The sequence below is a fragment of the Manacus candei genome, unplaced genomic scaffold, assembly GCF_025592945.1.
Source record: "Manacus candei isolate 608988 ecotype Guabito, Panama unplaced genomic scaffold, ASM2559294v1 h1tg000308l, whole genome shotgun sequence".
NCBI classification, from domain to species: Eukaryota; Metazoa; Chordata; class Aves; order Passeriformes; family Pipridae; genus Manacus; species Manacus candei.
This window is the reverse complement of record NW_026138356.1, coordinates 112422-131994: the sequence shown is the minus strand read 5'-3', so window position 1 is coordinate 131994 and position 19573 is coordinate 112422. Positions and strand designations below refer to the sequence as shown.

At 61.2% G+C, this 19573-nt stretch overlaps 3 protein-coding genes across 6 annotated transcripts; all 3 read left to right on the top strand.

Moving 5' to 3' along the window:
* Positions 1-808: 808 nt before the first annotated feature.
* Positions 809-8182, top strand: CTSS (cathepsin S). 4 transcript variants are annotated; one of them, XR_007901817.1, is made up of 9 exons: positions 809-955; positions 1347-1601; positions 2236-2358; positions 3015-3164; positions 4019-4243; positions 5224-5389; positions 5992-6094; positions 7041-7710; positions 7824-8182. XR_007901817.1 is itself a non-coding variant. In XM_051775508.1 (9 exons), exons 3-9 carry the CDS (start codon positions 1476-1478, stop codon positions 7138-7140), a joined length of 993 nt encoding a protein of 330 aa, XP_051631468.1. In that variant the 5' UTR covers positions 809-955; positions 1347-1404; positions 1437-1475; the 3' UTR covers positions 7141-8182. The 4 variants fall into 4 exon arrangements, 3 of the variants coding, with proteins under 3 accessions (XP_051631468.1, XP_051631466.1, XP_051631469.1); XM_051775508.1 differs by having other exon boundaries at positions 1347-1404; positions 1437-1601; positions 7041-8182; XM_051775506.1 differs by having other exon boundaries at positions 1387-1601; positions 7041-8182.
* A 742-nt stretch (positions 8183-8924) lies between these two features.
* NDUFS2 (NADH:ubiquinone oxidoreductase core subunit S2) lies at positions 8925-16754 on the top strand. Its single transcript, XM_051775502.1, has 14 exons — positions 8925-9050; positions 9196-9299; positions 10210-10400; positions 11301-11421; positions 12466-12578; positions 13070-13144; positions 13621-13698; positions 14005-14090; positions 14178-14297; positions 14798-14927; positions 15044-15139; positions 15724-15807; positions 16224-16281; positions 16606-16754. Exons 1-14 carry the CDS (start codon positions 8944-8946, stop codon positions 16641-16643), a joined length of 1401 nt encoding a protein of 466 aa, XP_051631462.1. The 5' UTR covers positions 8925-8943; the 3' UTR covers positions 16644-16754.
* A 632-nt stretch (positions 16755-17386) lies between these two features.
* Positions 17387-19095, top strand: LOC127465033 (uncharacterized). The gene is made up of 4 exons (XM_051775521.1): positions 17387-17819; positions 17925-17960; positions 18112-18135; positions 18713-19095. Exons 1-4 carry the CDS (start codon positions 17387-17389, stop codon positions 19018-19020), a joined length of 801 nt encoding a protein of 266 aa, XP_051631481.1. The 3' UTR covers positions 19021-19095.
* Positions 19096-19573: the final 478 nt, after the last annotated feature.

The window sequence follows — 19573 nt, the reverse complement described above, 5'->3', positions numbered from 1 at the left end:
TTCCCTGAGGAATCTTTCCCTTCCCAAACCATTCTGTGATTCCTGAAGAATCTTTCCCTTCCCAAACCATTCCATGGTTCCTGAGGAATCTTTCCCTTCCCAAACCATTCTGTGATTCCTGAAGAATCTCTCTTCCCAAACCATTCCATGGTTCCTGAGGAATCTTTCCCAAACCATGATTCCCAGGGAATCTTTCCCTTCCCAAACCGTTCCATGGTTCCCGAGGAATCTTCCCCAAACCACGATTCCCGGGGAATCTCTCCCTTCCCAAACATTTCCACGATTCCTGAGGAATATTTCTTTTCCCAACCATTCCACGACTCCTGAGGAATCTTTCCCTTCCCGAACCATTCCACGATTCCCAAGGAATTCCAGTTCAGGTGATGCCACGACCACCCCGAGGTGGGACAAAAGCCTGGGACTCCGGAGCGGGAATTCTGGGTGGAAAAGCCCTTCCTGACCCCGGTTTAATGGGAATAACTGGGAATATCCACATCCCCCACTTCCCACGCCGCTCCAAGCCCGGCCCCATCCCGCTGTGGATCCCAAACCCCCCCTTCCCCATCCCTGTTTTCCCACCGAAAAGGGAATAAACCCGGGATATTTTCCCAGGTTCTGACTCCGGGGGAGGTTGGATCGGGGCCGGGGGTTCATCCCGACTTCCTTGGGAGCCTCATCCCGGATTTCTGGGCTCCTGGGAGGGGGAGACACCCACCTACCCCATCCCCCCCCCCCCGTGAGTTTTTTGGGGCTCTCGCAGCGAAACCGAAATCGGGGCTTTCGGTTCCTCATTCCCGCATTTCCTGGCTCGTGATTTCTCCCTCCCGTGGTGCCTCGGCCGGAGATTCCCGACGATCCCGACGATCCCGGCGCCTCATCCCCCTCTCCGGGGGCTGGAATTCGGCTCCTCCCCCCCCCCTCCCCGCCCCCCCGCCCCCCGGAGCAGCTTTTTGAGGTAATTTAAGGGTTTTTTTCGGTGTTTTCACCCCCCTTCCCCCCCCCTCGGAGCACTTTGAGGAAGTAAAACTCCGGGAAAAGCGACTTTTTGTGCCGGGTTTGGATCCGTCTTATCCCGAATCTCCGCCTGGATCGTGGGATTTTTTTTTTTTTCTGGCGTACCCGGAGAAAACCAGGGAATTCGGGGGTTTTTAGGGGACGAGGTTTGTCCCGGGAGAGTCCCCAGGGCAGGGCGGCTCCGCCCCGGCGTTGGCTCCGGGATTGTCCCCTCCAGGGCACTCAGGGAATTTCGGGATGCGTGTCCGGGCGGGTCGGGATGTTGTCACCTCCCTGTCCAGACCGGCTCCGTCACCCGGGGGTCATTCCCGGCTCCTGGATCTGTCACCCAGGGGTCATTCCCGGCTCCTGGATCCCGGCTCCGTCACCCAGGGGTCATTCCCGGCTCCCGGCTCCGTCACCCAGGGTCATTCCCGGCTCCCAGCCCTCCCGATCCCGCCGTTCCCGCTCCGCATCCCGGGATGGAGCCCTTGGCTCCCGTCGCCTTCCTGGCCCTGCTGGGGGTGGCCCTGGGACACCCCGACCCCGCCCTGGATCGGCACTGGGAGCTCTGGAAAAAAACCTACGGGAAGGAATATCGGCACCAGGTGGGAATAATGGCCCGGGAATTGCCCCCGGGGGGCGTCTGGAAGCATCCCGAGGGGGTCCAAGGGGTCCTGGGGATGTCCTCGGGAGGTTCCAGGGGGTCCTGGGGTGTCCTAGGAATGTTCTGAGGGAGCCAGGGGTGTCCCAGGGGTATCCAAGAGGTCCTGGGAATGTCCTCGGGGGGACCTCGGGGGGTTCCAGGGGTGTCCTGGGAATGTTGGGGGTGGTCCAGGAGTGTCCCAGGGGTATCCAAGGGATCCTGGGATGAACTGGGGGGTCCTGAGAGTGTCCGGGGGGGGGTTCCAAGGGTGTCCCAGGAATCCCAGGTGTATCCTGGGGGTGTCTTGGGGGTGTCCCAGGATTTCCAGAGGTGTCCTGGGGTTTCCTGGGAGTGTCCCAGGGGTGTCCTGGGGGTGTTCCGGGGTATCCTGGGAGCATCCCAGCTTTTCCTGATGGTGTCCCCGGGGGGGGGGGGGGGTGACCACCCCCAGGAGAAGATCCAACGGCTCTTCCAGGCGCTCCCAGTCCCCAGGGATGATCCCACTGGGACTCCCAGCAGCCTTTACTGGGTTGAACTGGGCTGGGGAGGGGGGGGGGGGCTGTCCTGGGCCTCACGGAGCCCCTCTGGAATTCCAGGAGGAGGATTCGCTCCGTCGGGCGACGTGGGAGAAGAACCTGTGGCTGGTGACGCTCCACAACCTGGAGCATTCCCTGGGAATCCGCTCCTACACCCTGGGAATGAACCACCTGGGGGACATGGTGGGTGCGGGAAGCGCCTCCGGAATTCCCACCACGGAGGGGGATTTATCCGGGACATCGGCGGGTCTGGGGGGTGGATCCATCCCTGTGGGGATCCAGGGACAGGCTGCTCCGACATTCCGGCCGGAATTCCACGAGGGAAGAAGTCCTTGAGGTGGGGTTTGGGGCACACGGGGCCATCCCGGTCCTTAGGGATGTTTATGGATCATCCCTCCTCCCTGTCCCGGGGTTTCGTGACGCAACACCCAAATTCCAGGGATTTTGGAGGCCGGAGCTGAGCTCTGTCTTTCCTTTTCCAATGAAAATCCGGACCTGAAATGGAAGAGTTAAGGAGGGATTTAGTTTGGAACTCAACCCAACTTCCAAGGATTTTGAGGGGGGGTGGGATTTCCCCCCCCCCCCCTTGCCTTTTCCGACCAACATTCGGAATTTCAATGGAAAACTGAAAGAGTAAAGGAGGGATCTGACGACCCAACCTGACTTCCAAGGATTTTGGGGGGGGCTGGATTCCAGCCCCGTTTTCCCTTTTCCACCCGGAAATCACCCAATAAAAACCAAGGACTTGAGGATTCCCCTCTTTCAGCTCGGGATTCCCAGCCCCGGGTGGGATTCGTGGAGAGCGGGAATCACCCGCCGGAATTTTCTCCCGTTCCCAGACCAGCGAGGAGGTGGCGGCTTCGCTGACGGGGCTCCGGGTGGCTCCTCGTCCGCGTGGGAACTCGGCATTCCGAGCCCGGCCGGTCGGGAACGTCCCGGAGGAGATGGATTGGCGGGAGAAGGGATGTGTCACCGAGGTGAAGAACCAGGTGAGCCCCTCCCTGGGAGCCTCCGGGAGTTCCCAGATCCTGAGACTTCTCCAGGGGTTCCCAAATCCTGAACCTTCTTCATTCCCAGATCCTGAACCTTCCCCCAGATCCTGAGCCTTCTCCCAGATCCTGAGCCTTCTCCATTCCCAGATCCTGAACCTTCTCCAGGAGTTCCCAGATCCTGAACCTTCTCCCAGATTATCCCAGATCCTGAACCTTCTCCAGATTATCCTGGATCCTGAGCCTTCTCCATTCCCAGATCCTGACCCTTCTCCAGGGGTTCCCAAATCCTGAGCCTTCTCCGTTCCCAGATCCTGAACCTTCTCCAGGAGTTCCCAGATCCTGAGCCTTCTCCAGTTCCCAGATCCTGACCCTTCTCCAGATTATCTCGGATCCTGAGCCTTCTCCATTCCCAGATCCTGAGCCTTCTCCAGGGGTTCCCAAATCCTGAACCTTCTCCATTCCCAGATCCTGACCCTTCTCCAGAAGTTCCCAAATCCTGAACTTTCTCCAGGAGTTCCCAGATCCTGAACCTTCTCAATTCCCAGATCCTGAGCTTTTTCCAGGAGTTCCTAGATCCTGAACCTTCTCCAGGTCTTCCCAGATCCTGAACTTCTCCCAGATCCTGAACTTCTCCCCAGATCCTGACCCTTCTCCAGTTCCCAGATCCTGAACTTCTCCCCAGATCCTGACCCTTCTCCAGTTCCCAGATCCTGACCCTTCTCCAGATTATCCTGGATCCTGAGCCTTCTCCAGGAGTTCCCAGCTCCTGACCCTTCTCCAGTTCCCAGCTCCTGGCCCTTCTCCCGGAGTTCCTGGGAGCGCCTCCCGAGCCCTCTCCGTGCCTTTCCCAGGGCGCCTGCGGATCCTGCTGGGCCTTCAGCGCCGTGGGAGCGCTGGAAGCGCAGGTGAAGCTGAGAACCGGGGCTCTGGTGTCCCTGAGCCCGCAGAACCTGGTGGATTGCTCCGGGATGTACGGGAACAAGGGCTGCGCCGGCGGCTACATCACCGAGGCCTTCCAGTACGTCATCGACAACCACGGCATCGAATCCGAGGAATCCTACCCCTACACGGCCCAGGTGGGAGCTCGGGAAGCGCGGCTTTCCCGGGAATTTCCCCCTGGCATCGTGGGTCTGGTCCCTGTTTTCCTTCCTCCTCGTCCTCCTCTCCCGCCGAATCCCCCCCTGCCCGGGATTCCTGGTGGATTCCTGGCGGCTTCTCCCGCCCTCGGCTCCGGATCCAAACCCTTCCCAGGAAGCTTGGGAGTGTTTTGAAGGGAATGACTGGGCCAGGAGCTGGAATTCCTGCCTGGTTGTTTCACCATTTCTTGGGCAATGAGCCGGAGGGGAGGGAAAAGTGGGTCAGGAGCCTCCGGAAAACACGATCCGGGGAATGCGGGTCAAAACAACGACTCGGCCCAAGGAAAAAAGTGGGATTTAACTCCCCAGGCGGAGTTCCCGGTGTCCAAAGGGAATGGGAAGAGGCTGTGGATGGGGAGGATGAGGATGGAGCTCCAGGAAAAAAGGGGATGAGGATGGAGCTCCATGGAAAAGGGAGGATGAGGATGGAGCTCCATGGAAAAGGGAGGATGAGGATGGAACTCCAGGGAATAGGGAGGATGAGGATGGAGCTCCAGGGAAGGGGAGGATGAGGATGGAGCTCCAAGGAAGGGGAGGATGAGGATGGAGCTCCAGAGAAGGGTTTGGATGAGGATGGAGCTCCAAGGAAGGGGTTGGATAATGGTGGAGACTCGCCCTGGGTTTTTTCTTGGGATCGGGAAGGGAAACCCAACCCTAGGGAAGGCCCCGGAACGTTGTTTTTTTTTGGGGGAAAAAAAAAGGGCACAACTTCCCAGACAACCCTCCAGCTCCTCCCAGGAATCTCCCCCCAAACCCCCTGTCTAGAAAACACACCCATCCCAAAAATTCCACGGGGACGGGGGAAGGGGGGGGAAAACACAGAAGGGGGGCAAACCCTGAGCCCCGAGGGGGTGAGGGGCCGTTCCCGGGGGGTCCCTCTGGCTCGTCCTCATTCCCGGCTCTCCCTCATTCCCGGGCAGAACGGGACGTGCCGCTACAACGCCTCGGCCAGCGCCGCCTCCTGCTCCCGCTACGTGGAGCTGCCGGAGGGGGACGAGGCTGCGCTCCGGGACGCCGTGGCCACCGTGGGGCCCGTGGCCGTGGCCATCGACGCCACCCGGCCCACCTTCTTCCTGTACCACTCTGGTGAGGGGGAACCGGGAAGCGGGAACGGCTTGGGAAGGGGAGGGGAGGGGAGGGGAGGGGAGGGGAGGGAAGGGAAGGGAAGGGAAGGGAAGGGAAGGGAAGGGAAGGGAAGGGAAGGGAAGGGAAGGGAAGGGAAGGGAAGGGAAGGGAAGGGAAGGGAAGGGAAGGGAAGGGAAGGGAAGGGAAGGGAAGGGAAGGGAAGGGAAGGGAAGGGAAGGGAAAGGGAAGGGGGAGCGTGGGTTCGCAGAGAGGGGTTGGAACCTGGGCTTTGGGGCTTTGGGATTCTTCCAGCCTGGCTCGTGGTCCCATGGTGGGACCAAACCCACCTCCTTCTGACTTTCCACGCTGGAGACCTTCCGGGAAACTGGGAATTGGAGGGGGGGGGGATTTGGGAAATTTAGGGGGTTAATTCCCGGAGGGAGGTTGGAACGGGATGGGATTCCGGGATTCAGGTCTCTTCCATTGGAACCTTCTCCCATCCTTTCCACCCCAGGAGCTCCCCTGGCGTGAAGAAACCTCCGGGAGTCGGGTGGGATTTGGGAAGCTGGAGGGGGGGGTGAATTCCCGGCGGGAGGCCTGGAATTCCCGGTTTTCCCGCCCAGGGGTGTACGACGACCCCCAGTGCACGCAGGAGGTGAACCACGCCGTGCTGGTGGTGGGATACGGATCCCTGGAAAACAAGGAATACTGGCTGGTGAAGAACAGGTGAATATCCAAGGGGGGGGGGGGAGAAATCCCGGAATGTTCCCAGCTGGAAGGGACCCACAGGGATCAGAGTCCCCCCAAAATCCCCTCCCTCCCCCCCCTCCCGTGTCCCTCAGGTGCTCCTTGACCTCTTGGAACACGGAAGGGGGGTTGGAATGTTGATCCATGATGTCCCTCTCAACCCAAGCCGTGCCGGAATTCCGTGATTTTATACTTGGAATTGCCCAGATCCGTGATTCCATTGGCTCATTCCACGATTCCATTGACTCATTCCATGATTCCATTGGCTCATCCCACGATTCCATAACCCATTCTACGATTCCATAACCCCATTCCATGATTCCATAACCCCATTCCACAATTCCATTGACTCATCCCACGATTCCATAACCCATTCCATGATTCCATTGACTCATTCGACAATTCCAAACCCATTCCATGATTCCATTGACTCATCCCACAATTCCATAACCCCATTCCATGATTCCATTGGCTCATTCCACGATTCCATTGATTCATTCCACGATTCCATAACCCCATTCCATGATTCCATTGACTCATCCCACAGTTCCATAACCCATTCCATGATTCCATTGACTCATTCCATGATTCCATAACCCATTCCATGATTCCATTGACTCATCCCACGATTCCATAACCCATTCCATGATTCCATAACCCCATCCCATGATTCCATAACCCATTCCATGATTCCATAACCCCATCCCATGATTCCATAACCCCATTCCATGACTCCATAACCCCATTACGCGATTCCATTGACTCATCCCACAATTCCGTAACCCCCTTCCACGATTCCCGGGAGCGGGAACCCCACGGATCCATCTACTCCAACCCCCCTCCCCTATCCGGCTGTCGGTGAATCCGCCCGGGAAAAGCCGGAATTGAGGTTTTTTCCGTGTGTTTCTTCCCTGTTTTCCCGGAGCTGGGGGGTCTGGTTTGGAGACTCGGGATACATCCGGATGGCCCGGAACGCTGCCAACCGCTGCGGCATCGCCAGCTACGCCTCCTATCCCGTCATTTAGCCGGATCCCAACGCCCCTTCCAGGGAATTCTTCCGCTTCCCGAGGCGCTTTCCGGCTCCGGGGATTGGAAACAGGGATTGGACACGGGGATAACAGGGATTGGAAAGAGGGATAACAGGGATTGGACACAGGGATTGGACATGGGGATAACAGGGATTGGACATGGGGATAATAGGGATTGGAAACAGGGATTGGACACGGGGATAATAGGGATTGGAAAGAGGGATAACAGGGATTGGAAACAGGGATTGGACACGGGGATAACAGGGATTGGACGTGGGGATAATAGGGATTGGACACAGGGATAACAGGGATTGGACATGGGAATAATAGGGATTGGAAACAGGAATTGGACACAGGGATAACGGACTGGACACAGGGATAGCAGGGATTGGACACAGGAATTGGACACAGGAATAACAGGGATTGGAAACAGGAATAATAGGGATTGGAAACAGGGATAACAGAGATTGGACACAGGAATAATAGGGATTGGAAACAGGGATAATGGGGGCTGGAAACAAGGATAGCAGGGATTGGACACAGGAATAATAGGGATTGGAAATAGGGGTTGGAAACAGGGATAACAGGGATTGGAAATAGGGATTGGAAACGGGGATAACAGGGATTGGACATGGGGATAATGGGATTGGATACAGGGATAACAGGAATTGGACACAGAGATTGGAAGCAGGGATAACAGGAATTGGAAACAGGGTTAACAGGGATTGGAAACAGGGTTTGGATACAGGGATTGGAAACAGGGATAATGGGGATTGAAAACAGGGATAGCAGGGGTTGGACACAGGGATTGGGAACAGGGATTGGACACAGGGATTACAAACAGGGATAGCAGGGATTGGACACAGGGATCACAGGGATCAGGTTCAGGGATCACGGGGATCTCAGGGATCGTGGGATCCTCCCTCTGGATGAGCACGGAGCTGCTGCGATGCTGGGGGAGTTGACACCTCTCCGTGTGATGCTGCTGGAATTGCGGATATTCCTGGGAAAATAAAAGGTTGCATTCGCTGTCTGGAAATATCCGATGTTTGGGTGTGAATATTTGGATATAATCCCCCCCCAAAATCCAACATTTGGATATAAAAATCCAATCAGCGGATGTCAGTATTTGCAGGTATCCCCCCCAAAAATCCAATATTTGGATGTGAATATTTGGAGATATCCCCAAAAAATCCAATACTTGGACGTGAATATTTGGAGATAACCCCCCCAAAAATCCAGTACTTGGATATAACAATCCAATATTTGGATATAACAATCCAATATTTGGATAGAAAAATCCGATGATTGGATATGAATATTTGGAGATATCCCCAAAAAATCCAACATTCGGATATAAAAATCCAATCAGTGGATGTTAGTATTTGCAGATATCCTCCAAAAAATCCAGTAATTGGACGTGAATATTTGGAGATAACACCCCCCCCTAAAAAAAAAAAATCTAACAATTGGATGCGAATATTTGGAGATAATTCCAAAAAAATCCAATAAGTGGATGTGAATATTTGGAGATATCACCAAAAAAATCCAATATTTAGATGTGAATATTTGGAGATTCTGCGGCTTCCTCCTGCCCACACCCAACATGGCGCCTCCCAACATGGCTTCCCCTGCCCACACCCAACATGGCGTCTCCCATAGGCTTCTCCTGCCCACACCCAACATGGCGTCCCCCACAGGCTTCCCCTGCCCACACCCAACATGGCGCCTCCCAATATGGCTTCCCCTGCCCACACCCAACATGGCGTCTCCCGCCTCTTCTGCCCTTCCCCGCCGCGCATGCGCAGCGCCAAGGGCACGATGGCGGCGCTGCGGGCGCTGTGGCGGCTCCGCGGCCCCGCGGGGCTGAGGGCGGTGGGGCCCCGTCTGGGTCCGGCCCCTGCCCGGTGAGACCCGGGGGACACCGGGGAGGGCAGAGCGGGGGGCTGCGAGGGGCTGAGGGGGATCGGCGGTGGTGGTCCCTGGGTGTCCCCTCTCCCCCTCATGACATGTCCCCCCCTCACGCCCCCCGTGTGTCTCCCTCCCCCGTAGGTCGCGGCAATGGCAGCCCGACGTGGAGTGGGCGCAGCAATTCGCCGGCGCCGTCATGTACCCGAGCAAGGAGACCGAGAAGTGGGTCCCGCCGCCCTGGAACGGTGAGGGGAGAGCGGGGAGGGAGGGGGGGAGCCTGAGGGGGTCCCCAGGCCTTTTGGAAGGGGGGGGCGTTGGGGAGGGAGGTCGAGGCCTTGAGGGGGTATCGGGTGAACTAAGGGTGCCCTGAGGGCTTTTGGGGGGACCCCTGGAGGGGTTCTGAGGTCCTCGGGTGGGTGGGTGGGACATGGAAGGGTCCTGAGGCTTTGTGAGGGGGTGGCCTGAGGAGGAAGGTCAAGGCCCTGGGGACGAGTCAAGGCTCTTGGGGAGGCCCTGGAGGGGTCCCCAGACCTTCGAGGGGGGACACGGAGGCAGTGGGGGGGAGATCAAGGCCTTGAGGGGGTATCCGGTGCACTAAGGGTGCCCTGAGCCATTTTGGGGGGACCCCTGGAGAGGTTCTGAGGTTCTTGGGTGGGTGGGTGGGACGTGGAAGGGTCCTGAGGCTTTGAGGGGGGGCCTGAGGAGGAAGGTCAAGGCTTTAGGGGGGTGTCAGACGCCTTGGGGGGGAGTCAAGGCTCTTGGGGAGGCCCTGGAGGGGTCCCCAGACCTTTGAGGGGGGACATGGGGACATTGGGGGGGAGGTCAAGGCCCTGGGGGGGGTGTCAGGTGAACTAAGGGTGTCCTAAAATCCTTGGGGGGGGGCACTCGGTGCTGTCAGGGGGGCACTAGGGACAGTTTTGGGGCACTCCTGGCCCCGTGGTGACCCAGTGGGTGCCAACCTGGCATTTGGGGGGGGGCACTTGGGGCAGTTGTGGGGGGTTTGGGGGTGCTCCCTGAGCCCCTGGATTTGAGGGGTTTGGATGGTGGGGGGGGGGGATCATTCTGTGCCACTGAGCTGTATCTGAGGGGGTGTGAGGGAGGGTTATCCTGGTCTCCTCCCTCTCCCCTGACTCCCCGCCCCGTGTCCTGCCCCAGACAAAGACCCCGTGGCCCACAAGAAGGTCTCCAGCCTGACCATCAACTTCGGGCCCCAGCACCCGGCGGCTCACGGGGTCCTGCGGCTGGTGATGGAGCTGAGCGGGGAGACGGTGAAACGCTGCGACCCCCACGTGGGGCTGCTGCACAGGGGCACTGAGAAGCTCATCGAGTACAAAACGTACCTGCAGGTGGGACCCCAGAGCCCCAGGGACCCCCCCAATCCCCCTGGGAACCCCCAGTGCCCTGGGAGACACAGCCCTGCAGCCCCCCAATCCCCCTGGGAACCCCCAGTGCCCTCTGAGACACAGCCCCCCAATCCCCTGGGAACCCCCAGTGCCCTCTGAGACACAGCCCTGCAGCCCCCCAATCCCCTGGGAGACACAGCTATGCAGTTCCCCAATCCCCTGGGAACCCCCAGTGCCCTCTGAGACACAGCCCTGCAGCCCCCCAACCCCCTGGGAACCCCCAATCCCCTCAGAGACACAGCCCTGCAGCCCCCCAACCCCCTGGGAACCCCCAATCCCCTCAGAGACACAGCCCTGCAGCCCCCCAATTCCCCCTGGGAACCCCCAGTGCCCTCTGAGACACAGCCCTGCAGCCCCCCAATCCCCCTGGGAACCCCCAATCCCCTCAGAGGCACAACCCTGGGATCCCCCACCCCTGGGACCCCCCAATCCTTCAGGACCCCATCCCAGCAGCCCCCAGTGCCCTGGGACCCCCTGAGTTCCCTGGGGACACAACCCTGGGATCCCCCACCCCTGGGAGACCCATCCTGAGCCCCCCAGGACCCCCATCCCTGCCCCCTGATTCCAGGCTCCCCTGGGACACGCTGAAGGTTCCAGATTTGGGGCCTGCAGCCCCTCCAAGGAGCTGGAAAATCCTGGAAGAGGGATATTATTTGTCTTCCACGGCTCTCATCCCATCTCCCAGGGGGTGCATCCGCGTGTCCCTCCAGCCCTGACCCCATCTCAGGGTTGTCCCTTTTTCCCAGAGCTTCTAACCCCATTCCCAGTTCCCACAGAAGCTGGGCAGGTGCTGCTGCCAGCCCTGCCTCCCAGTGCTCCCAGTATTCCCTGTTTTTTCCACAGGCCCTTCCTTACTTCGACCGCCTGGACTACGTGTCCATGATGTGCAACGAGCAGTGCTATTCCCTGGCCGTGGAGAAGCTGCTCAACATCCGCCCCCCTCTGCGGGCCCAGTGGATCCGAGGTGGGCAGGAGGGTGTCCCCCTTGGCATTCCCGGGTTTTGTGGACCCCCAGGACTTGGGGAACTGGGCCTTCGGTTCAGGAAGGACATGGAAGGGGCTGGAGCAGGGCCAGAGGCTGGGGAAGGGTCTGGAGCACAATTCCCGTGAGGAGAGGCTGAGGGAGGTGGGATTTGGGATGGGCAGGGAGCTGAACAGGAGCCAGAGTGTGCCCAGGTGGCCAAGAGGGCTGATGGATCATGGCCTGGATTGGGATCAGAGATTCTGCCCTTGTAAGGCCTCACCTCGAGTGCCGTGTCCAGCTCTGGGCCCTCAGCTCAGGAAGGACACGAAGGGGCTGGAGCAGGGCCAGGGAAGAGCAGTGAGGCTGGGGAAGGGGCTGGAGCACAATTCCCGTGAGGAGAGGCTGAGGGAGGTGGGATTTGGGATGGACAGGAAGCTGAACAGGAGCCAGAGTGTGCCCAGGTGGCCAAGATGGATCCTGGCCTGGCTCGGGATCAGGAGCAGGGCAGGGATTGTGCCCCTGGGAGGCCTCACCTCGAGGGCCGTGTCCAGCTCGGGGCCCTCAGCTCAGGAAGGACATGGAGGGGCTGGAGCAGGGCCAGGGAAGAGCAGCCAGGCTGGGGAAGGGGCTGGAGCACAATTCCCGTGAGGAGAGGCTGAGGGAGCTGGGGGGGCTCAGCCTGGAGAGGAGGAGGCTCAGGGGAGACCTCCCCACTCTGCACAGCTCCTGACAGGAGGGGGGGTCGGGCTCTGCTCCCAGGAACCAGCAGCAGGACAGGAGGGTCTCCAGCTGTGCCAGGGGAGGTTTAGGTTGGATATTAGAAAGGAATTTCTTTCCAGAGAGAGGGATCAGCCCTTGGAATGGGCTGCCCAGGGAGGGGGGGGATTCTCCGTCCCTGGAGGTTTTTAAGCCCAGACTGGATGTGGCATCAGTGCCACGGGCTGTTGGAGCGAGGGTTGGACTGGATGGTCTCAGGGGGCTTTTCCAACCTGGTGGATTCCATGATTCCATGAATCCCCCCCCTTTTCCCCCCCTCTCCCCCAGTTCTGTTCGCGGAGATCACGCGGCTGCTCAACCACATCATGGCAGTGACGACGCACGCGCTGGACATCGGGGCCATGACCCCCTTCTTCTGGATGTTTGAGGAGAGGGAGAAGGTGGGCCTGGGGGGCAGCACTGCCCCCGGTGCCCTCCCAGTGCTCCCCAGAGTTCCCAGTGACCCCCTGCGTTCCTGGTGATCCGCAGTCTCTCCCAGTACTCCACCAGTGCTCCCAGTGCCCCCACAGCACTCCCAGTGCCCCCCAGTGCTCTCAGCACTCCCCCAGTGCTCCCAGTGCCCCCCAGTGCTCTCAGCACTCCCCCAGTGCTCCCAGTGCCCCCCAGTGCTCTTAGCACTCCCCCAGTGCTCCCAGTGCCCCCCAGTGCTCTCAGCACTCCCCCAGTGCTCCCAGTGCCCCCCAGTGCTCTCAGCACTCCCCCAGCACTCCCAGTGCCCCCCAGCACTCCCAGTGCCTCCCAGCGCTCCCAGTGTCCCCCCACTGCTCCCAATGCCTCCCCAGCACTCCCAGTGCCCCCCAGTCACCCCCAGTGCCCTTTGGGGTGCCAGGGGGTCTGCAGACCGGGGGGGTCTCCTCCTGTGCCCCCCCAGATGTTCGAGTTCTACGAGCGGGTGTCGGGGGCACGGATGCACGCGGCCTACATCCGCCCCGGGGGGGTGCACCAGGTAAGGGGGAGCTCCCTGGGCTTCCTCTGGGACCCCCATCCCTGGGACCCCCCATTCCCCTGGGACCCCCCATTCCCCTGGGATCCCCCACTTCCCTGGGTCCCCCATACCTGGGATGTCTCTCTCTGGGACCCCCATCCCTGGGATCCCCCTCCTGGAGTCACACCCCCCCCCCCCCATTCCCCTGGAACTCCCCAGCCCCAGGATCCCCCCCATGCCCTGGGACCCCCATTCCCTGGGATTCCCATCCCTGGTGACCCCCTCCTGGGGTCACCCCCATTCCCCTGGGACCTCCCATTCTTCCTGGAACCCCCATTTCCAGGGACCCCCATTCCCCCAAGTCCTCCACACCTGGGACCTCCATTGGCCCCCCCCCCCTGCCCACATCCCTGGTGCCACCTGACTTCCCACCTGTCCCCCCAGTCCCACCTGAGCTCCCACCTGTCCCCCCAATGCCACGTGTCCCCCCGTGCCAGGACCTGCCCCTGGGGCTCATGGACGACATCTACGAGTTCGTGAAGAACTTTTCCATCCGGATCGACGAGGTGGAGGAGGTGAGGGGGGAGTTCAGGGCTCTGGGGAGGGGGGGTGGGACAGGTGATGGTGCCAGGGACAGGTGGTGGTGCCAGGGACAGGTAATGATGCCAAGGGGAGATGGTGCCAGGTGGGACAGGTGAGGGGGGACAGGGACAGGTAACGATGCCAGGGGGAGGTGATGGTGCCAAGGACAGGTGAGAGGTGCAAGGTATTGATGACAGGGACGGGTTTTAGGTACAAGGGACGGGCGAGGGGTGCCAGGGGCACGTGCCAGGTGCCCTGGGCAGGTGCCAGGTGTGCCAGGTGTCCCCTGCCCCCCCCAGATGCTCACCAACAACCGCATCTGGAAGAACCGCACCGTGGACATCGGGGTGATCACGGCCGAGGAGGCCCTGAACTACGGCTTCAGGTGAGCCCACCCCCCGCCCCAGGTGTGCCCCCGGGCCCGGGGCGGGGCATGGCACAGCCCTCAGGTGTGTTTTTGGGGGGTTCCCAGCGGGGTGATGCTCCGGGGCTCCGGGATCCACTGGGACCTGCGGAAGACGCAGCCCTACGACGTCTACGACCAGGTGGAGTTCGACGTCCCCATCGGCTCCCGGGGGGACTGCTACGACAGGTGAGGGCACAGGGAGGGGCACAGGCACAGGGGAGGGGTGTGAGGAACAGGTCATGGTGCCAGGGACAGATGATGGTGCAAAGGACAGGTGATAGTGCCAGGGACAGGTGAGGGGCAGGTGATGATGCCAGGGACAGGTCATGGTGCCAGGAACAGGTGATGATGAAAAGGACAGGTCATGGTGCCAGGGACAGATGATGGTGCAAAGGACAGTTGATAGTGCCAAGGACAGGTGAGGGTACCAGGAACAGGTTAGGGTCAGGTGATGATACCAGGGACAGATGATGGTGCAAAGGACAGGTGATGGTGCAAAGGACAGGTGATGGTACCAGGGACAGGTCATGGTGCCAGGGACAGGTGATGGTGCAAAGGACAGGTGATGGTGCAAAGGACAGGTTATGATGCCAGGGACAGCTGATGGTGCCAGGGACAGGTGAGGGACAGGTGATGGTGCCCCTGGGGGACAGCTAACCCCCGTGCCCTGGTGTTGGGGTGCCCAGGTACCTGTGCCGGGTGGAGGAGATGCGCCAGTCCCTGCGGATCATCCTGCAGTGCCTCAACAAGATGCCGCCCGGCGAGATCAAGGTGGACGACGCCAAAATCTCGCCCCCGAAACGGGCGGAGATGAAGGTAAAGGTGGCACTGCCACACCTGGGGCAGGGGACACCTGGGGCAGGTGACACCGGGGACAGGTGACACTGGGGACAGGTGCCACCCACTGCAGGAGCCCCCCCTTCTCTCCCCAGACCTCCATGGAGTCCCTGATCCACCACTTCAAGCTCTACACCGAGGGCTACCAGGTGCCACCCGGGGCCACCTACACGGCCATTGAGGCCCCCAAGGTGACACTTCTGGCCCTGTGACGGGGACAGGGGTCTGTCCTCCCGTGCCACGTGTGTCCCCCCTTGCACTGGGCGTGACTGGGGGCTCCCAGTGTGTCCCCATGCCCGTCTGTGTCCCCAACCCTGTCCCTGTGTCCCAAACCCTATTGCCATGTCCCCAACTGTGTCCCTGTGTCCCTAAGCCTGTCACCCTGTCCCTGTGTCCCCAACCCTGTCCCTGTGCCCTTATATTCCCAAGTGTGTCTCTGAGCCTCTCCTCATGTCCCCACCCCGTCCCCAATCCCATCCCCATGTCCCCAACCCCATCCCCACGTCCCCAACCCTGTCCCCATGTCCCCAACTGTGTCCAGATGTCCCTAAGCCTGTCACTCTGTCCTCATATCCCTATCCTTGTCCCAATATCCCCATGTCCTCCTCCCTGTCCCCACATCCTCCTCCCTGTCCCTGTGTCCCTCTGTCCCCATCCCTGTCCCCGTGTCCCCATCCCTGTCCTCACATCCTCCTCCCTGTCCCTGTGTCCCCATCCCTGTCCCCGTGTCCCCATCCCTGTCCCCGTGTCCCCAATGCTGTCCCCGTGTCCCCAGGGGGAGTTTGGGGTGTACCTGGTGTCTGATGGCAGCAGTCGCCCCTATCGCTGCAAGATCAAGGCCCCTGGATTTGCTCACCTGGTGAGGGACAGGGGACACCTGGGGGGGACAGGGGACACTGGGGGGGACAGGGGACACCTGGGGGGGACAGGGGACACCTGGGGGACACTGGAGGGGAAAGGGGACAGCTGGAGGAAATAGGGGACACTGGGGGGTACAGCGGACACCTGGGGGGGATACTTGGGGGGGACAGGGGACTCTGGGAACAGGGGACATCTGGGGGGGGACAGGGGACACTGGGGGGGACAGGGGACACCTGGGGGGGACAGGGGACATCTGGGGGGGACAGGGGACACTGCGGGACAGGGGACAAAGAGTTTATTGGGGTCCCTGTGGGGGGCTGTGGGTTAATTGGGGGGCCCTGTGGGGGGTCTGTGGGTTAATTGGGGGGTCCCTGTGGGGGTCTGTGGGTTAACTGGGGGGTCTCTGTGTGCCAGGCCGGGCTGGACCGGATGTCCCAGGGCCACATGCTGGCAGACGTGGTGGCCATCATTGGTATGTCCTTCCCCTTTTGGGGGGGCTCCTTCCCCTTTTGGGGGGGCTCCTTCCAGTTTGGGAGCCCCTTCCATGTTGGGGGGGGGCTCCTTTACCCTTTGGGGGGGGTTGCTTCCACACTTTGAGGGGGATCCTTTCCCATTTGGGGGGGGGTTGCTTTGGGGAGCTCCTTCCCTTTTCCAGGGGGCCGCTTCCAGCTTGAAGGGGGGCTCCTTTCCCTTTATGGTGTCTTTCCCATTTTGGGGGGGTCTCTCCCCAGTTTGGGAGGGGCTCCTCCCCCATTTTGGGGTGCCCTGACTCCACCCTTTCCCCCCCCCTCCCCAGGCACCCAGGACATCGTGTTTGGGGAGGTGGATCGATGAGGGGGTGTCCCCGTCCCCCCACCTCCGTGTGCTGCTCTGCTTTGGGGGTCCCCCCACCCACGGGTGACCCCCCCCACTCCCTGTTTTGGGTCAAATAAAGGCTAAACTGGGTCCTGAGTGTCCTTGTCCCTCCCTCCGTCGGAGGAGGGGAGGGAGGGAAGGGGGGAAGTGGGAGGAGGGTCAGAGGGAGGAAGGAGCTGCCGCGGTCACTCCACTCCTGACCGGCCTGGCCTGGGGGGGGACACGGGGGGGGACATGGGTATGGGGGGCTCCCGAGGGCTCCTGGGGGGCTGGGATTCCAGGGATTGGGGGGTCCCGGGGATTGGGGGCACATGGGAATGGGGGTGGTGGGGTGAGGGGTGCTGTGGGAGTTGGGATTACAGGGGGGGGGGGTCTCAGGGAATGGGGGGGCCAAGGGGATGGGTGGGAGCCCCAGGGAGGGGGGTGCTGGGGTGGGGGGGGGGTACTTTGAGATTTGGGGTTCCAGGGGATGGGAGAGGGCCTGGGGAACTGGGGGCACGGGGGAATGGGGGGGTCCTAGGGATGGAATGGGGGGGCCCAAAGGATGGGGGGGCTCAAAGGGTGGGTTCCACGGGAATGGGGTGTCCAGAGAACAAGGGGCCTGGGGAGGGGGGGTTGCAGGGAATGGGGGGCTCAAGGGATGGAATTCAGGGGCTGGGGGTCCCATGGGAATTGGGGATGGGGGTTCCAGGGAGTCTCATGGATGGAGGGGGCCCAGGGAGATGGGGGGGCTGAGGAACGGGGGTCCTGGGGGGGGGGGGGGCAGGGATGGGGGTCCCCGGGATGGGGAGCAGCTGGTTGGGCACGTGGCCCCCTTGCTGCTGGCCTCAGATTTTTGGGGTGACCCCCAAGGGGGTCCCGGGGGGCTCAAGGGTCTTGTGGCACAGGAGGGCTCTGGTGCCACCCCAGGGGACGTCGGTGCCACCTGCGACCCCCCCCGGCCCCTCTGCTGTCACCATCTGGGGCCACACGAGGGTTATGGGTGCAGGAGGGGGGATGTCACCTCCCTGCTGACCCGGGGACCCCCCTGCCTACCCTCTCCCCCCCCAAAATCCCCCCCCAGGGGTTCTGGTGGAGCCCGAAATCTGCTACGTGTTGGACGCCGTCCTCTTCCTCTACAGCCTCGTCCTCACCGGCCTCTACTGCCGCCTCAGGGTGAGGTTGGGGGGACACCCCCCCTTTTTCCGGGGTCCCCCCCCACAGCTGGGGGGCTTTTCCCTATCTTTTTCTTCCTCATTTTCCTCACTTTTGCTCCCCCAGTTCCAGGCTCAGCGAGCGCGGCGAGCACCGGAGCAGGTAACGGGGTTGGGGGGGGTCTCTCCCCAGTTTGGGGGAAGGGAGGGGAAAGGGGGATGCAAGGGGGGGTGCAGGGGGCTGGGGGGTCTGTGGGTGTCCGGCTGGGTCCCCCCTGCCCCCCCTTCCCAACACTTTCACTTTCTCTTTCCAGAAAAAGGAAGAGGCCGTTTATGCTGTGAGTCAGACTGGGGGGGGTGTCTGTCTGTCTGTCCTGGGGGGTCTTGTCTGTAGGGTGACACATCCCGGCCAGGGGGGCACATCCAGGGGGTCCCTGTCCATAGGGTGACACATCCTGGTGGGGGGGCACATCCAGGGGGTCCCTGTCCATAGGGTGACACATCCTGGTGGGGGGGTGGATGATGGCTCAGGGGGGTGTCTGTCTGTCTGTCCTGGGAGTCCCTGTCCATAGGGTGACACATCCCAGCCGGGGGTTGGATGGTGGCTCTCTGGAGGGGGGTCCCTGTTGCAGAGGTGGCACATCCTGGGGACCCCCCCTGTCCCGGGGGAGGGGACCCTGCCCACCCCTGCTGTCCCTGGTGGGGCACTGTGTCCCCTCTGGGTCCCCTCTGTGTCCCCTCTGGGTCCCCTCTACTCACCACCCCCCAAAACCCCCAAACCCCTTCCCTGGGTGGGAAACCCCCGCGTGGGGGGGTGACAGAGGGTGGGTGTCAGTCAGAGGGGGCACAAAACCCCCCCAACACCCCCCTAAACACCTCCATACCCACCTTCCCCCCCCCAAAAAAACCCCGCAGGGTCTCAGCTCTGGGAACCAGGAGACCTACGAGACCCTCCAGATGAAACGCTTGTGACCCCCCTTCAGCTCCCTCCCCCTCCCTCCCCCACCTGTCCCTCTGTCCCCAACACCCGGGACCCCCTCAGGACCCCCCCTCCCCTCGACTGCAACGGAAAACTGGCACTTTTCCCCCCTGGAAATGGCAGATTTGGCCCCAAATTGCAACCCTGCAAATCTGGGGGGCCGCCCCCCCCCCCCCCAGAGCTCTCTCCCCTCGGGGTGGGGGAGGTGAGAGCTGAACAAATAAACACCATTTCTCCAGTTTAACCAAAAAGCTGCGTTTTGGAGCCACAAGAGCAGGGAAAGCAGTTCTGAACCCCCACGTGCTCCCAGGGCTGCTCCTCTTGGCCACTCGTTGGGCCACGTGTAGAAGGACCAGAGAAGGAAATGAGGGGCTTTTGGGGGGGCTGTTTGTCACCCAAAAACCCCTCTGGGGACCCCCTGGACACCTCCTAAGACTACCCCAGTGCCCCCCACGTGTTCCCAGGGCTGCTCCTCTTGGCCACTCGTTGGGCCACGTGTAGAGGGACCGGGGAGGGAAATGAGGGGCTTTTTGGGGGGGCTGTTTGTCACCCAAAAACCCCTCTGGGGACCCCCCGGACTCCCCCACGCGCCGCCATTGCCCCCCCACCCGACAGGACCGTGACGTCATAGGGAGAGGCTCCGCCCCTTCTCGCGGGGCCGCCCCCAAATCTCGCGACATTCCGCGCGATTCCCGAGGTTATAAATAGCCCCGCCGCGCGTTCCCAGCCCTCAGGCGCGCCCGGGAATCTCGGGAGTCGTTTCGTGGCCTGTGCTGAGAAAAAGCGGCGCTTCCGAA

What these genes read in the sequence shown, in the direction of transcription:
- LOC127465033 (XM_051775521.1), top strand. Translation starts at nt 17,387, where the DNA reads ATGGGGGGGCTGAGGAACGGGGGTCCTGGGGGGGGGGGGGGCAGGGAT. An exon ending in CGCGGCGAGCACCGGAGCAG is followed by an intron (nt 17,961 to 18,111) that starts GTAACGGGGTTG and finishes TTCTCTTTCCAG; the next exon opens with AAAAAGGAAGAGGCCGTTTA. An exon ending in AGGAAGAGGCCGTTTATGCT is followed by an intron (nt 18,136 to 18,712) that starts GTGAGTCAGACT and finishes AAAACCCCGCAG; the next exon opens with GGTCTCAGCTCTGGGAACCA.
- CTSS (XM_051775506.1), top strand. Translation starts at nt 1,476, where the DNA reads ATGGAGCCCTTGGCTCCCGTCGCCTTCCTGGCCCTGCTGGGGGTGGCC. An exon ending in TGAACCACCTGGGGGACATG is followed by an intron (nt 2,359 to 3,014) that starts GTGGGTGCGGGA and finishes TCCCGTTCCCAG; the next exon opens with ACCAGCGAGGAGGTGGCGGC. An exon ending in CCTACCCCTACACGGCCCAG is followed by an intron (nt 4,244 to 5,223) that starts GTGGGAGCTCGG and finishes ATTCCCGGGCAG; the next exon opens with AACGGGACGTGCCGCTACAA.
- NDUFS2 (XM_051775502.1), top strand. Translation starts at nt 8,944, where the DNA reads ATGCGCAGCGCCAAGGGCACGATGGCGGCGCTGCGGGCGCTGTGGCGG. An exon ending in GCCCCGGGGGGGTGCACCAG is followed by an intron (nt 13,145 to 13,620) that starts GTAAGGGGGAGC and finishes CCCCCGTGCCAG; the next exon opens with GACCTGCCCCTGGGGCTCAT. An exon ending in CGGGGGGACTGCTACGACAG is followed by an intron (nt 14,298 to 14,797) that starts GTGAGGGCACAG and finishes TGGGGTGCCCAG; the next exon opens with GTACCTGTGCCGGGTGGAGG.